General features: G+C 44.4%; 1 protein-coding gene across 1 annotated transcript in view; it reads left to right on the forward strand.

Annotated features, from left to right (window-relative positions):
- The window catches only part of MACROD2 (MACRO domain containing 2), a 2,334,919-nt gene that overhangs the window by 2,173,355 nt on the left and 146,430 nt on the right, over positions 1-15,134 (forward strand). The window contains exons 12-13 of the mRNA XM_018056932.1: positions 3,674-3,736; positions 8,652-8,720. Coding sequence (XP_017912421.1) covers positions 3,674-3,736; positions 8,652-8,720 — 132 coding nt within the window. The remainder of the gene's footprint in view (positions 1-3,673; positions 3,737-8,651; positions 8,721-15,134) is intronic.

Consider the following 15,134-nt stretch of genomic DNA (forward strand, 5'->3'; position numbering starts at 1 on the left):
AAGACTTCGACACTGGCTCCCCCTGCTGGCTCCGAGGGTGCACTGTCTTCGGAAACTGATGAAAGCAATAGACCTAATCCTTTCATTTGAGGGCAAGGTACTCAAACGCCAAATGTAGCATTCCTCTAGAAGGCGTTTACTCCGTGATAAACATACCAAGTGTTTCCTGAATTTGCTTCCAAAGGGCAGAAATCCTGCAACCCAGAGCACCCCACAGCCAAGACTCTGTTTTCCAAGAGGAAAACAGAACACGCCACTTGGGCAATTTCATTAGGGAGTGGGACCACCACGGACGTGGGGATTAAGGGTAAAAACCTAGTAGCTGTAGGTGAGATGAAGACCCAGACTGTTTCTTACGGTTATACAGTTGGTCGTGGGGGCTCTGAATTTCCTTTTCATATGTTTAGGACGGCTGGAACCTTCCTGTGACTTAACTGTTTTTTCTCTTTCCCTTCTCTCTTTCTCTCTCCACAAGAAAGCTTTTTACCCCCACTCCATGCGGTAGGGGAAAAGATGCACTGACCAGAGTAATTTTAAAAACAGTCGGTCACTGCAGACTTCAAGCCTATTGTAAAATCTGTGTTAAAAGGTCTGGCTGTCGGGAGAGACAGGAAAGCTGGTAGATTTTTCCTGCTTGAGTCTGAGTCCATGTGGTGGGAGGAAGGCAAAACACTGACCTATGGTTTTGACACGTGCCCCAGTACCAATCGGACCTTGGGAACAGGAGCAGGAACATCAAGGATGACTGTTGCCTTCCTACAGCACCTCCCTGGAGAACCAAAACAGAGAGACATTAGAAATGTCCTTGTAAATACTCCACGGAGAACCCTGGGTTTGGGGAACTGCAGAGCCACCCCTACCGAGGTTATACTATAACCCTGTGACAAAGGGCACTGTGCTGGGCAGAGGGAATTTGTGTGGTTCAGTCGCTAGGTCATGTCCAACTCTTTGCAGCCCCATGGACTGCAGCACGCCGGACTTCCCTGTCCTTCACAATCCCCCTGAATTTGCTCAAACTCACATCCATTGTGTCAGTGACACCATCAAATCAGCTCATCCTCTGTCATCCCTTTCTGCTCCTGCCTTCAATCTTTCCCACCATCAGGGTTCTTTCTCATGAGTTGGCCCTTCACATCAGGTGGCCAAAGTATTGGAGCTTCAGCTTCAGCATCATTCCTTCCAGTGAATATTCAGGATTGATTTCTTTTAGGATGGACTGGTTTGATTTCCTTGCAATGCAAGGGACTCTCAAGAGTCTTCTCCAATACCACAGTTGAAAAGCATCAATTCTTCAGTGTTCAGCATCCATAAATGGTGCTGCTGCTGCTGCTGCTAAGTCGCTTCAGTCATGTCCGACTCTGTGCAACCCCATAGATGGCAGCCCACCAGGCTCCTCCATCCCTGGGATTCTCCAGGCAAGAACACTGGAGTGGGTTGCCATTTCCTTCTCCGGTGCATGAAAGTGAAAAGTGAAAGTGAAGTCGCTCAGTTGTGTTTGACTCTTAGCGACCCCATGGACTGCAGCCTATCAGACTCCTCCATCCATGGGGTTTTTCAGGCAAGAGTACTGGAGTGGGGTGCCATTACCTTCTCCGATCCATATCAACTATAAGGACCTTTGTCAGCAAAGTAATGTCTCTACTTTTTAATACGCTGTCTAGGTTTGTCATAGCTGTTCTTCCAAGGAGCAAGCAAGGGAATTATACACACACTTTATTTATTTGTCTGTGTTGGGTCTTAGCTGCAGTGTGCAGGAGCCTCATTGCTTCCCGTGGGATCTTTTGTTGCGGTCCATGGACCCTAGTTGTGGCGCACGGGCTCTGGAGCGCTGGCTCAGTAGTTCAGGCAAGTGGGCTTAGCTGCTCTGTGGCAGGTTGGATCTTAGTTCCCTGACCAGGGATCAAACCCATGTCCCCTGCATTCAACGAAGTGGTCCATTCCTAACCACTGGACCACCGGGGAAGTCCCCATACTTATACATTTATTTATAGATTGAACCTCTTCCCCATGTCGGTGTTGCTCTTATTTATTTATTTATTTTTGTCACTCTGTTATAAACTTTTTCTTTCATTCAGGTCAATTCCAGATGTTTTCGCATTCTCCATCCTCCTCAGTAGGTTCTTCTGCAGAGCTGCTTGGTGAAAGGTTCCCTCTCTGCCGCCGAGGCTCTTATTTCAACTCCACGAGTCGCATCCTCCTCTGGAAGGATGCCCATCCTCTTGCCTCTGGATTAAGTGTTGGTAGTTGGAACAGATGGTGGGTCAAAGCAGTCAAGTACAACTTGGTTAAGTGGTCTAAGCCTGGCTGGGGGACTCGGTAGGGTGATCCTTCTGCTCCCTGTGATCTCGGCTGAGGTCATCAATTGGGAGTGTTCAGCCGGCAGCAGGGCCAGGTAGGAAGGTGGGAGACGGCTTCATCCACACGTCTGGCCACTCTGCGCCGCTCTCTCCCTGTCCCCCTCTCCCCTCGGGGGGCTCACCTGAGTGTCTTTAAGCAAGGTGACTGGCTTCCCAGAGGCAGAAGGGGAAAGCTGCCAGTTCTCTTAGGCTTTGGCTTGAGGGGCCCAGAGAATCATGTCCACATTTCACTGTCTAAACAAGTCAGAACCAGTCCAAATTTCAGGAGTAAAGGAGTAGATTCCACCTCTTGAGCAACTGGGAGCTTTGGCCAGCTTTAACCCGTGTGTGCAGAAAACTTCTGCTTCCCTGCTTTCTCGGCTTTAACTGTGTGTCTTATATTTTATTCCTTTGTCTTTATATAAATTTATCATTAAAAAAAAATTTCTAAACACATTTGGAAACCCTCCCAGCAATGAGTTCTAAAATGATGCCTTTGAAAAGTTTACTTTTTTCCTACACATAAATCCACAGAGATATATACATTTTAAGCCAAAGGGAAATTTTTAGCTAGTTTCCAATATATAGCCACCATTATACCTGCCCAGTTATTTATTTTTCAAGGAGTTATGTATTCCGGCATAAACTTGACCAGCATAATCTGTTCAAAATAGAATATTGTGTAGCATAGAAATGTTAGACTGTCAAGTGTAAAATGTAAGTAAATGTCTAAGAAATTAATGGGTGGGATGGGGGGTGCGGAAGGGAGGTCCAAGAGGGAGGGGTATTCCTATATGTATGACTGATCCACTTTGTCGTACAGCAGAAACACAGCATTGTAAAGCAGCTATACCCCAGTAAAAAAAATTTAAGTAAAAACTGTAACAGAAATGAAGTAAAAATAGGTGGGTTTTTTGCAACATAAATCAAACAGGAAAATAAAGTGCGTAGGAACATAATCAGCCAACACTCTTTACACGGCGCATATTGGTTGAGTCAAGGGAAGAAAGCAAATTGAAATTAAAATCTGTTTGGCACTTCGGGAAGTACTGTGTGAGAGGAGAGATGTGACTAGAACTGCTGAGTGAATTTTGTTTACCGCAGTTCAGCTTTCCACCAAGCAAATCACGCGAGAAGGGCCCAGGACAAATGCGCCTGTTTATGTAGGTAATTTTTCTGTTTCACACCTCTGGTTCATCTCTCTGCCTTGCTTTATGGTGGCGAGTCACGCTACATTGGTTACAATTAATTTCACCGCTGCATATTAGCCATAAAGAGATATTTCATAAATTGACTTGATGTATATTTTTTTTCCCCCTCTGTGGTTTTCGAAAAAGATGAGAATGCTCCAGAGGAAAAGCCAAGTGCGGAAGAAATAGAAGAGCAGAGCCAAGAAGCAGGTGGGCTCAGATTTCTTTTGAAGCGTCTCCTCGGCCTCGTCCCCAGAGGTGAACAATAGCTTGACTTAGTGCTGTTTTCAGTGTTCATGCCTTTTCATCGGGTTAGCCTCAGTGTCCATTGTGGTCTCCCTCAGGCAATCACCAGCCCTGTTAACGATGAGCGTCAGAGTCCTTAGTCAGAGCAGGGCCTCTCGGGCGTCAGTCCCGAGCTCCTCTTTGGTCCCGGGTGATAACAGTTTGCTCAGCGATGCTCTGCACGGGACCGGCAGAGACTGGAAGGACCACGTCAGAGCTGGGCTGACTAGGGCAGGTCAGAATCAGCAGATTCAGTTTGAGGGGGAAAACGAAATGAAAAACATTCAAAGGACAGGTATCAGAGGCTTTCCTTCCACAACACATGGAGTGGCCCATACTGTTTTGCACTCAGTTTTGAAGAGCTGTGCTCCTGTTCATTTTTCTATATGTTGTGGATGATGCTGTGATGTAGCCTTGACTACCCCACACCCAGAGCTCCGTGAGATCCAAAGAATGGATGTGCCAATGAAATGCTTAGAGATCTTCTGCTGTATATTGTAAACTGAACATTTTTTTACACTTAAAACTCAAAAAAGATGGTCATCACCTTAGATTTTTCTTTTCTTCCTCCCCATTTTCATACTCAGGCGTGCTCTCCTTTGAAAGAATGATTCACACATATGTTATGCAGCTGTCAACATAACCACCCAAATAAAAACTTCCTCCTTCAATTTTTCCAAGTCATTCTTCTGATTCTAACGAGCCCAACAAGTGGGGCATCTTTAAAATGGGGAGCTCTGCTCATGTGCCAGCCACACTCTGAGCCGTACGCTGGACTCTTGGAAATAAACCAGGCGGTATGATAGGTTTGTCACTGAGAAGTTCCTCCATTAACCTTGGAGATTTTGCTGGAGAACCGAAAGCCTTTACTACTAAACTGGAAGATGGAATTGAAGACGGCCAATCAGAGGAGGCACTGAAGCAGGGCGGCAGGGACCTTGTGCACCTGCTGCTTGCTCAGCCAGCGCCCTTTGCTTAAATGCAGTCCTTGAGATGGAATGAATTTCTGATATAGAAAAATGTTGTTATCTGCACCACTGTTGCCCCCAGCTCCCGGTCACCACATCGTTATGTTCCATGGAAGATGAGGCTTCTGAGAAAAGCTGTCACTGTTTTCACTATTTGGGGCCGATGAGTATTAGTCAGCCAGCTGCTGACAGCTGAGGCCATTCTCTGAACGCTGTGGCTTTACAGGTTTTATTCACTCATTGCGTGTGTGTGTGTGTGTGTGTGTGTGTGTTTGTCTCTCAGTCATGTCTGATTCTTTGCGACCCCAGTTGCTCTCTGTCCCAAACTGTCTTTTATCAACATAAATTTCTCCCACCCCATTCATATACACATACACACACAGGCACACACGTGTATACATGCACACACATCTGCCTGCATTTTATTTATGCATCTCTTTTTCCCTTAATCAGTTGAGAACAGGCAGTGTCTTTATGGATTTGGGACCATCTTGCATGTTAGCAAAGAGTCATAGAACATAAGCCTTTTTCTCCACCTCGCAGATGGAGATCACCACCACAATGTGGCTGCCTCTCAGTGTAGAGAAGATTCTTAAGCACACCGCTTCTTGTTCTTCTAAGCAGGCCTGCCTGCTGGTTCAGAGCCCAGTGGCAAGATTCATCTCGGATCTTGGCCGCTTCAGCATATACGGCTGTAACTGTTCTACCTCCCTATCCTGGTGCAGAGAAGTCAGAGGTGCAATGGTGCTCATTAAAATCCTTTTGACCCACTGTTATTCTTCCAAAATAAAAATATCTTCCTTTTATTCATTAGAAATTCCAGCCTCAATTCTAACTGCACAGCTCTGCACTCCTCTTCCATATCATGCAAAAGGCAGCCAGCATCATCCAGCGGTTCTGACTGCTGCCATGATCAAAGCAAAGTGGTAGATCCTCTTCCTCAAACGGCCACTCAACAAATACCTATCCAGCGCTCACTGTGGCCCAGGCATGGCTCCGGGCACTGAAGTAGGGCAGTGAACTATAAAGACAGTATCTTTTCTTCCTTGAAATTTATACTCGGGTGGCGGTGATCCAAAAGGAAATAATAAGAAAAGCGTGGTGGTGATAAGTGCCTCGTGGAGAAATGAGGTAATGTAGAAGGAATCCTGAGAAGACAGCTTTCCATTGGCTGGACTCAGGGAGGACTCCCTGACGACAGTAATTAAAGCGAAATCTCAGGGATAAAATGGCAGGAGAACGTTCCAGATGGAGGGATCAGGGAATGCAGATGTTCAGGTGAATTTTAACACATCAGAGAAGGAAGTTCAGAGTGACCGGAGCCTGATGGATGAAAGAGAACAGGGGTGGGATTCGGGAAAATACCATAGGACCAGGTTATGTCTGATGTAATCAGTAAGAACTGATTCTGTTGGAACTACAAGGGGAAGCCAATGGAAGGCTTTTAGTAGTGAGGGGGCGTTATCAGTTTTCACTAGCTCACTCTTGCCTGTGAATGAAAATGAGCCAAAGGAGCCAAAGTAAGACCAGTTGAAAGACTGTAGCAGGAAAGCAGTGATGGGCGGTTTCTGGAAATGCAGACAAAATGGACTGCTGTGTTTCATCCCAGAGGCAGAGGTGATGGGAGGTACCGATGGCTTAGATACAGGGCGTAGGGACCCAGACTACATCCTAGGCTTTTAGCATCAGTAACTGTGTGGGTGATGGTGCCACTGACTAGTGTATGAAAGACTGGCCACAGGGCACAAGTTTTGTTAATAGAGTTGATAGTTCAGATTTGGCCATGGTAAATCCAAGAGGATTCTCAGCCATATGGGAGGTCAAGAAGCCAGTTAGATATATGAGTCTGGATTTCTAGGGAGAGATGTGGACCAGAAATACAGGCTTGGGTGTCGCTGGTGTAGAAACGCTACTTACAGCCGCATGACTCCGTGGGATTCACTGGAGAGGACATGTAAATAAGGAGAAGAATCGGGCCTGGGACACCACGGCATCCAGATATGTGGCAACAAGGGAGAAGAAACAGCTGCAGCAGAGAAGTATTCCAGAAAGAACGGAATAGACTCTGAGATGCTACTGAGAAGTCAAGGAAGATAAGAAAGGGAAAATGGCCCGTGGATTTGGCAAAGTGAGGTCACTGACACCTCTAAGAAGAGAATGATGCGAGGAGGATGGAAGCCGATTGGCGTGCGTTATGGAGAGACTGGGAGATGAGGAAGTCTGGAGCAACAACAGGGACTGCTATCTTGGGGAGTTTTGCCTTAAAGGGAAGCAGAGACCTGGGATGATGTGACATCAAGGGAGAGTTGATCATTTTTAGTCTGTTCTTTTGTTGTTCATAGGAGTTTGTCACCTAACAAAAGACAGTGATTCATCTCCCATTATCTCCCTACTAACAGATTTTATCCTCTGTTCTGGTAGAAATATGACCTGAAGGTGATAGTCATGCACATTACCGACAAAGGATATGCTGAAAAAAATGTCCAGTTAGCCTTGATTTTGTTGCAAATATAGATATTTATTAATTGCTCACAGAATAATATTAATACTATTTCAAAGATTCAGTTTAATAAGTATATCTGTAAAGTTTTAAAGGCATTACCACAGTAGCCACTTTTTTACTTTGTATGGAAAAATCAATCTTTTTTTGAGATAGTCAACACTTTATTATAATAGATTTTTGTTAGATTCTTTTGCTCAGCTGTGAGCTTCCCTGGTGGCTCAAAGAGTAAAGAATCTAACTGCAGTGCCGAAGACCTAAGCTGGATCCCAAGGTTGGGAAGATCCCCTGGAGAAGGGAATGGCTACCCACTCCAGAGGACTTCGTAGGTGGCGCTAGTGGTAAAGAACCCACCTGCCAACGCAGAAGTCGTAAGAGACATGAGTTTGATCCCTGGGTTGGAAAGATCCCCTGGAGGAGGAAATGGCAACCCACTCCAGTATTCTCGCTTGGAGAATCCCATGGGCAGAGCAGCCTGTTAGGCTAGAGTCCACAGGGCTGCAAAGAGTCAGACATAACTGAGCAACTAACACACGTTTGCCCAGCTGTAGGCTAATATAAATGTCCTGAGTGTGTGTGTATGTTTTGTCATGCGTTTTTGAGTTATCTTTAGTTTTATAACCTCGTTACTGCATAAAAAATGTATACATTCCTTTTCCATTTGTCAAGTATTAACTATTCCAAATGATTTTGGTAATCCTTCCCATCTTAAATTTACTCTTCTAGTGTTAGTTAGTTACTATTTTGCAGGCCAAGTGGAGTGAGTCCCTGGAGTGCTGAAGTCCTAAATAGAAAGACCAGCTCTGATGAGGTTCATTGCTGCTGTGGTTGGGGGGGAGGGGGCAGCGCAGGACAGGGACCTCCAGGTTCCTTAGTCCCCACCCTGTGCTCGACTGACATGAAATCACCAAGCGGCTTCTGGTGCTTTGTGACAAACGCTCCCCTTCCCCGGGCCTCTGCACCGACACCGTCAGACGCGCCCCTGCAGCCTGACAGCATGGTCTAATGGGACGAGGCGTGGTGCGGAGGAAACCCAGACTTTAAAAGCACTTTGTAGAAATGTGCAACCTTTTACTAAGAAAACTAGCCTACCATTCTTCCAGAGGCGAGGGAAGAAACAAAAGGCCAAAGCGTCACAGTCCCAGTCTTCACCGAAACACAGTTCTAGTTCCTTGGGCTCAAGCTTAACTAAGGGTTCTTGTTCCATTCGTCATAGAGGAGGGTCACAAACCCGAGCACTCCAAAGGCCATTCAGTGTCTGAGAGCATGAAATGGGCTCCTATGTTCTTCGGTGGAGTGGGAGGTAAGGTGGGCAAGGCAGCACCCACCTCACAGTATGGACTCTGAGACAGTGTCTCTTTCTGCCTTACAGATGGTACCAGCACTGCTTCGGCACCCAGCCCTTCTTCAGAGGAAGCAGCTGAAGTCTGTAAAGATGAAGGTATGAGACCACTTACTCATCTGAAAATCTGTGCAAACTCTTAGAAAACCATCTGGATTTTGTTTGTTTGGGGGAAATGAAATAGTGAGCAAATCCATCCAATCCTCTTTAAGCATGTCTGTTTCCAACGCAAATATCCAATCTGCTCTATTTTATTCCATATCTACCCTTTTCAGAATTTGTATATCCATTTGTTCCTCTAACAGTAACTATTCATGAAACAACAGGATGATTGGAAAAATTATGTTTAAAGAAGATGTTTATTTGAAACAACAGAAGGAGGCTGTTTACAGCTACTTGTCAGGAATGGGTTCATTTGAGAATCACCTACTAGAGAACTCCATTATCTGGACAGAATAAAAAAGAAATGTTTGAAAGGCATCCTTGAAAATAAATCTTTGACAAGAGCATCATTCCTCATTCTCTGGACAGTTACTATGAGAAAATGTTGCTGACCCAAGTATCTTTAAAAGAAGAAAAAAGGAAAAGAAAAATTTATGTAGGTTCTAAGAGAAAATTTGAGGGAGAAATTTCAGGGACATCCATGTGCAGATAACACAGTTTTTAAAATATGCATCACCTAAAGGAAAATGAAATTGTCATTTCTACCCCCTCTGATTGTCCCCACACACAAAAAGTAATATTTTAAATCTGTAATTAATAACTACTAAAAACACTCCAAATGGTAGATGAGATTGTTGTACAAATGGGCATCTGCTAAACCATTTGACCTCCTTGGAACTTTTAGATTAATATGCTGAATGCATTTCTTCAGTTTGGAGTGATAAGAAAATATATCTGCGTGTAAGATTGATATTAGCTAGTCCTGGAATCAATGTTTAGAAAATCAAAGTTGTCTTAAAAATAACACTCGACTGTTTACATGATTCATTTCATCTCATGTTGCCTGTAAACGGTTTTCATAAGTGAGACATCCTGTGTAGGAAGGATAGTTGCTAAGAGTGTGAGCTCTGGGGCCAGATGCTTGAGGCCTAGATCCTGTCTCTGGCACTAGCAACGTACGTGGGCTTTCATAAGGAACTCTTGCACTTAGCAAGGGATTAACATGTCATCACAAGTACTTAACTTCTCTGTGGCTCAGTCTTCTCCTCCATAGAATGGAGGATTACCTCACAGAATACAGCAATACATGCCCATTGCTCAAACTGTTCACCTGATACCTACGCAGGGTGGCTTCCCCAGGAGACTAGGGAGCTAACCTTTATTAGGGAGGGCTCTTGGAATCAACACCGGTGAAAGGAAAGCATGCAAGACTGGATAAATAAATTGAACTGCAAGGCATTCTCAACCGAAGCCGCAGCCAGGCTGAAGATGGCATGACAGTTCTGAGATGTCCAGCTGGGGCGTGGGAGTCTGGCTCTTAAACCTCCCACTGAGGAGTCACCTGTCACTGGCTGCCAGGGGAAGGGGCTGTGGTCTTGGATGAAGCCTCTCTCTTCTGTTCAGATGATCCTAGAAGCTTGAGAAGGGATGAGGGCAGCCTACGGCTAGAAGAGGAAGCTCTTCCTTCCTGAAGGTGGATCCTGTGGACCAAGACAGCATCCACTGTTCTCTTGCTTTGGGTGGTCTTTTTCTAGTTCTTCGTCTTTTTTTAATGACTCCTTTGGCATCTCCCTTTATACTACTCAAATATGTGTTTTTGGTTGTTTTTTTTTTTTCCTCGTCAAAAGACCAAATTTATTTATTTTAATTGGAGGTTAATTACTTTACAATATTGTATTGGTTTTGCGATACATCAACATGAATCTGCCACAGGTATACACGTGTTCTCCATCCTGAACCCCCCCCTCCTCCCTCCCCATACCATCCCTCTGGGTCATCCCAGTGCACCAGCCCCGAGCATCCTGTATCCTGCATAGAACCTGGACTGGTGATTCATTTCTTATATGATATTATACATGTTTCAATGCCATTCTCCCAAATCATCCCACCCTCTCCCTCTTGCATACAGGGTTATTGTTACCATCTTTCTGAATTCCATATATATGCGTTAGTATACTGTATTGGTGTTTTTCTTTCTGGCTTACTTCACTCTGTATAATCAGCTCCACTTTCATCCATCTCATTAGAACTGATTCAAATGTATTCTTTTTAATGGCTGAGTAATACTCCATTGTGTATATGTACCACAGCTTTCTTATCTATTCATCTGCTGATGGACATCTAGGTTACTTCCATGTCCTGGCTATTATAAACAGTGCTGCGATGAACATTGGTTGTTGTTTTATGTTTGTTTGAGGGTTTTTTTGTGCTCGGTTTTCTTTGCACTGTGTGGGCTTTTTCTATTTGGCGGGGGGAGGGGGGTGCTTCTCTTGTGGTGCACAGGCTTAGTTGCTCCGCAGCATGTGGGATCTCAGTTCCCCGACCAGGAATCAAACCCACCCGAGAAGCCCTCCCAATCATTCAGCCTGTGATAAAAGTAATTGTAAATGTCTTGAAGTAGAATAGCAGAGTTTTAGGAAACAAGAGAAATAATTAAGTGCTTCAAACTGAGATTTTTCCTGTGGAGTTGTTTGGTTTGGAGATGTCACACCTTTATAGAAACACACTGTGATGTTTCTTCATGCTTTTAGGATCTCACACCGTTAATTGCTCATGCCAGGATCAGTTTCTCAGAACACTTTTAGGTGTTTCTTTTTTTTACGCGAAACTTTTAATGGTGCTAAGTCCAATGAGTTCTGTCATGTATCACAAATGCCATTTCCTAATTAGACCAAATGTGAAGTTTGGGGGATTCTTTTACTGAAATTGTTAATATCCATTAACCCCCTTGTATCTAAGGAAAAGAATTTTGAAGTGCACATTTACATGTGACCCAGTTTCCATTAAAATTAGAATATACAGTTTATGATTTTTGCCTTTTTTCTGAAATAGCATGTATTTATAGAAGACCACTATTTTAACTGATTTTCATTCCAATGCTTAGACTAAGCATCTATTGCTTATAGACTGCAAGTGTTGGAAATATTACATAGTTTAGCTTGATTGATAGAGACATGGCTTAGAATGAAAAAAAAAAATGAATTTGCCATTGAGATCCTCCAAAATTGAGGTCATGATGAGGTTAAAAGGCATTCATGTGTGTTGAGAATTCATTTCAAATACTCGCCGTCATGTTACATGCAGAAATATATCTTCTTGGTGATGTCTGGGCTATTTATGATCTCTGCAGCTATAAGACTGCTTATAAAAATGCTTATTACACTCTCCAGTTTAAGTGCAGAGCATTTTGCTGACCAAAGGTTCTCAAGGAGCCCCTGCTCCTGTCTTTGTTTCTAGGCTTTGCATCTGACCCAGCATCTTCTTCTTAGGTCTTGGAATCACCAATATTATGGACTGGCCTTTTTTTTTTTTTTTTTTTTACTATCCTTTCCAGTATAATTCTCAGAGATTTTGAGCCTCGTAGTTATTTTTAGCTTTGCTTATTGGTTGGCTGGCTTTATATTTGTTATAATTTTGGCTCCCACAGCAACCTCAATGTCTTCTTAGAGTGCAAGGACTGAAAATAAACAAAAAACTGAGCAGGCTAATGTCACTTGGTTTGGAAGATAAGATTTTTTTTTTTTAATTAAAACAGGTATGTGGAAGCAGAATAATTTCAAGAAGAAACATCTTTGGGGATGTCTTCTAGGTCTGTGATTTTGTTCAAGTATTCTAGACACATTTCCCACCAGGTTCTGAGGATGGATGCTTATTGCCCATTTACCCTGTGTAACTGCTAACCGTCCAAACCGCTAACAGAAGGAGGTACAACTCATAGATCAAGAGCTAGATTCTGAGTTCCAGACAGAGGACACCTGTTCCCAGGGACTCATCCCAGCCCTTGGGTGGGCAGTGGTTGAGCTGGGAGGATGAGATGTGAGGAGGAGGAATACTGATGAATAATTCATCCATCTGGGGTGGATGCAACAGCCAGGCCTGAATAGAAATGAACTCCAAGTTAGAGAAGCCTGAGAAAATATCTGTCAGTTGATAGGAGCTCTGAGGTCATTTATAAAACAGGGCACACACTTGTCTATTGGCAGATTTCTTTCTCTACTGGTAAAAATATGCCAGTGATTGATTTAATGGTAGTTTACACTGTAAATCCTTAAATACAAACCCAAGAGTACAAATGTTAAGGCTATTTAAGTTAGCAAATATACAGGCAATCAGATGAAGGGGCATGTAAACCCAGGATTAAAATGAGCATTAGGAATATCAAGTACTCTGGTTGAAATTGCTACGTCATCGTCATCATTATCTAAGCTATAGTCGGTCTGCTAACTCAAGGAGAATTCTCTGTTCTGTTTGCTCCTAATAGATCGTCCTCACTTGCAGCCAAGGTTAAGGCACCTTATTAGGGGGAAATGCTGTTTAAACACATCTTCATTCTCCTATCTTATTTCTTTTCGTTGTTGTTTAGTCACTAAGTCGTGTCCCACTCTTTGCGACCCCATGGACTGTAGCCCGCCAGGCTCCTCTGTCCACGGGATTCTCCAGGCAAGAATACTGGAGTGGGTTGCCATTTCCTTCTCCAGGGGATCTTCCCAACCCAGGGATCAAACCGGCATCTCCTTCATTGGCAAGTGGATTCTTTCACCATTAAACCACCTGGGAGGCCCATCTTATTTCTTATTGCTTAATCAGTACCCAATTTGAATTTGAAGGTCAGCTAGACGAAACCATATGCTCATCATATGAACAAAATCAACTAACGCTCAGGTGCACACACACTCGAGCTCGTATTCCTTTGGAGCTCTGAGTAAGTCACGTCATTGCTGTCTGCTGTTTATGAAGTGGGATGTCACTTGGCAAAGGACACCTTAACACTGGAATCTAGTTTCAGGCCTCCTAGCAGTCCGAATTTCCGTAGGATGGGGGAAGACTTGAGAAAGAGTCAAATTTGCCAAAGAAGACAGCAGAGAAAGGGTCAGGTTATGTATAAGGAATTGGATTCAGGGATGAGCAAGTGAAGTGAAGTGAAAGTCGCTCAGTCGTGTCCGACTCTTTGTGACCCCAGGGACTATACAATCCATGGAATTCTCCAGGCCAGAATACTGGAGTGGGTAGCCTTTTCCTTCTCCAGGGGATCTTCCCAACCCAGGGTTCGAACCCAGGTCTCCTGCATTGCAGGTGGATTCTTTACCAGCTGAGCCACAAGGGAAGCCCAAGAGATGAGCATAAGTGCTCCCAACCACGAGTAGCTATAAGCCTCCAGAACCTGTTTCTGTTCCCTGTCTACACATTGGAGAGAAACACTATGCTGGGTCACCCGTGACGCTCCCCTCAGACTTCTCTCATCTGATTTTCCTTAGTCCTTTCCCTGTTCTTGGAATCCATTCTCGCCCTGCCTAGCATCCTCCCCATGACCCACCACAGTGGGACAGAGCTGTTCCCCTGCCCTAGATATGCACCTATGGAATGTCTGCAGACACCATGACACCTCTGGGCTATCACTCTCGGATGGTAAGAGTCTGAAGTGTGGAGTGAGAGCCGTTGCCCTCTGGTAGTTCAGTGAAGAAGAGGCTAAGACAAATGGAGCGTCTCCTGGACTCAGTGCAGTTCAGTTCAGTTGCTCAGTAGTGTCCGACTCTTTGCGACCCCATGAAGCATGCCAGGCCTCCCTGCCATCACCAACTTCCGGAGTTCACCCAAACTCCTGTCCATCAAGTCAGTGATGCCATCCAGCCATCTCATCCTCTGTCGTCCCCTTCTCTTCCCGCTCCCAATCCCTTCCAGCATCAGGATCTTTTCCAATGAGTCGACTCTTCATATCAGATGGCCAAAGTACTGGAGTTTCAGCTTTAGCATCAGTCCTTCCAAAGAACACCCAGGACTGATCTCCTTTAGAATGGACTGGTTGGATCTCCTTGCAGTTCAAGGGACTCTCAAGAGTCTTCTCCAACACCACAGCTCAAAAGCATCAATTCTTCAGCGCTCAGCTTTCTTCACAGTCCAACTCTCACATCCATACATGACCACAGGAAAAACCATAGCCTTGACTAGACAGACCTTTGTTGGCAAAGTAATGTCTGCTTTTGAATATGCTATCTAGGTTGGTCATAACTTTCCTTCCAAGGAGTAAGCATCTTTTAATTTCATGGCTGCAGTCACCATCTGCAGTGATTTTGGAGCCCCCAAAAATAAAGTCTGACACTGTTTCCACTGTTTCCGCATCTATTTCCCATGAAGTGATGGGACCAGATGCCATGATTTTCATTTTCTGAATGTTGAGCTTTAAGCCAACTTTTTCGCTCTCCACTTTCAATTTCATCAAGAGGATTTTTAGTTCCTCTTCACTTTCTGCCATAAGGGTGGTGTCATCTGCGTATCTGAGGTTATTGATATTTCTCCTGGCATTCTTGATTCCAGCCTGTGCTTCTTCCAGCCCAGTGTTTCTCATGATGTACT

This window comes from Capra hircus, chromosome 13, assembly GCF_001704415.2.
Source record: "Capra hircus breed San Clemente chromosome 13, ASM170441v1, whole genome shotgun sequence".
NCBI lineage: Eukaryota > Metazoa > Chordata > Mammalia > Artiodactyla > Bovidae > Capra > Capra hircus.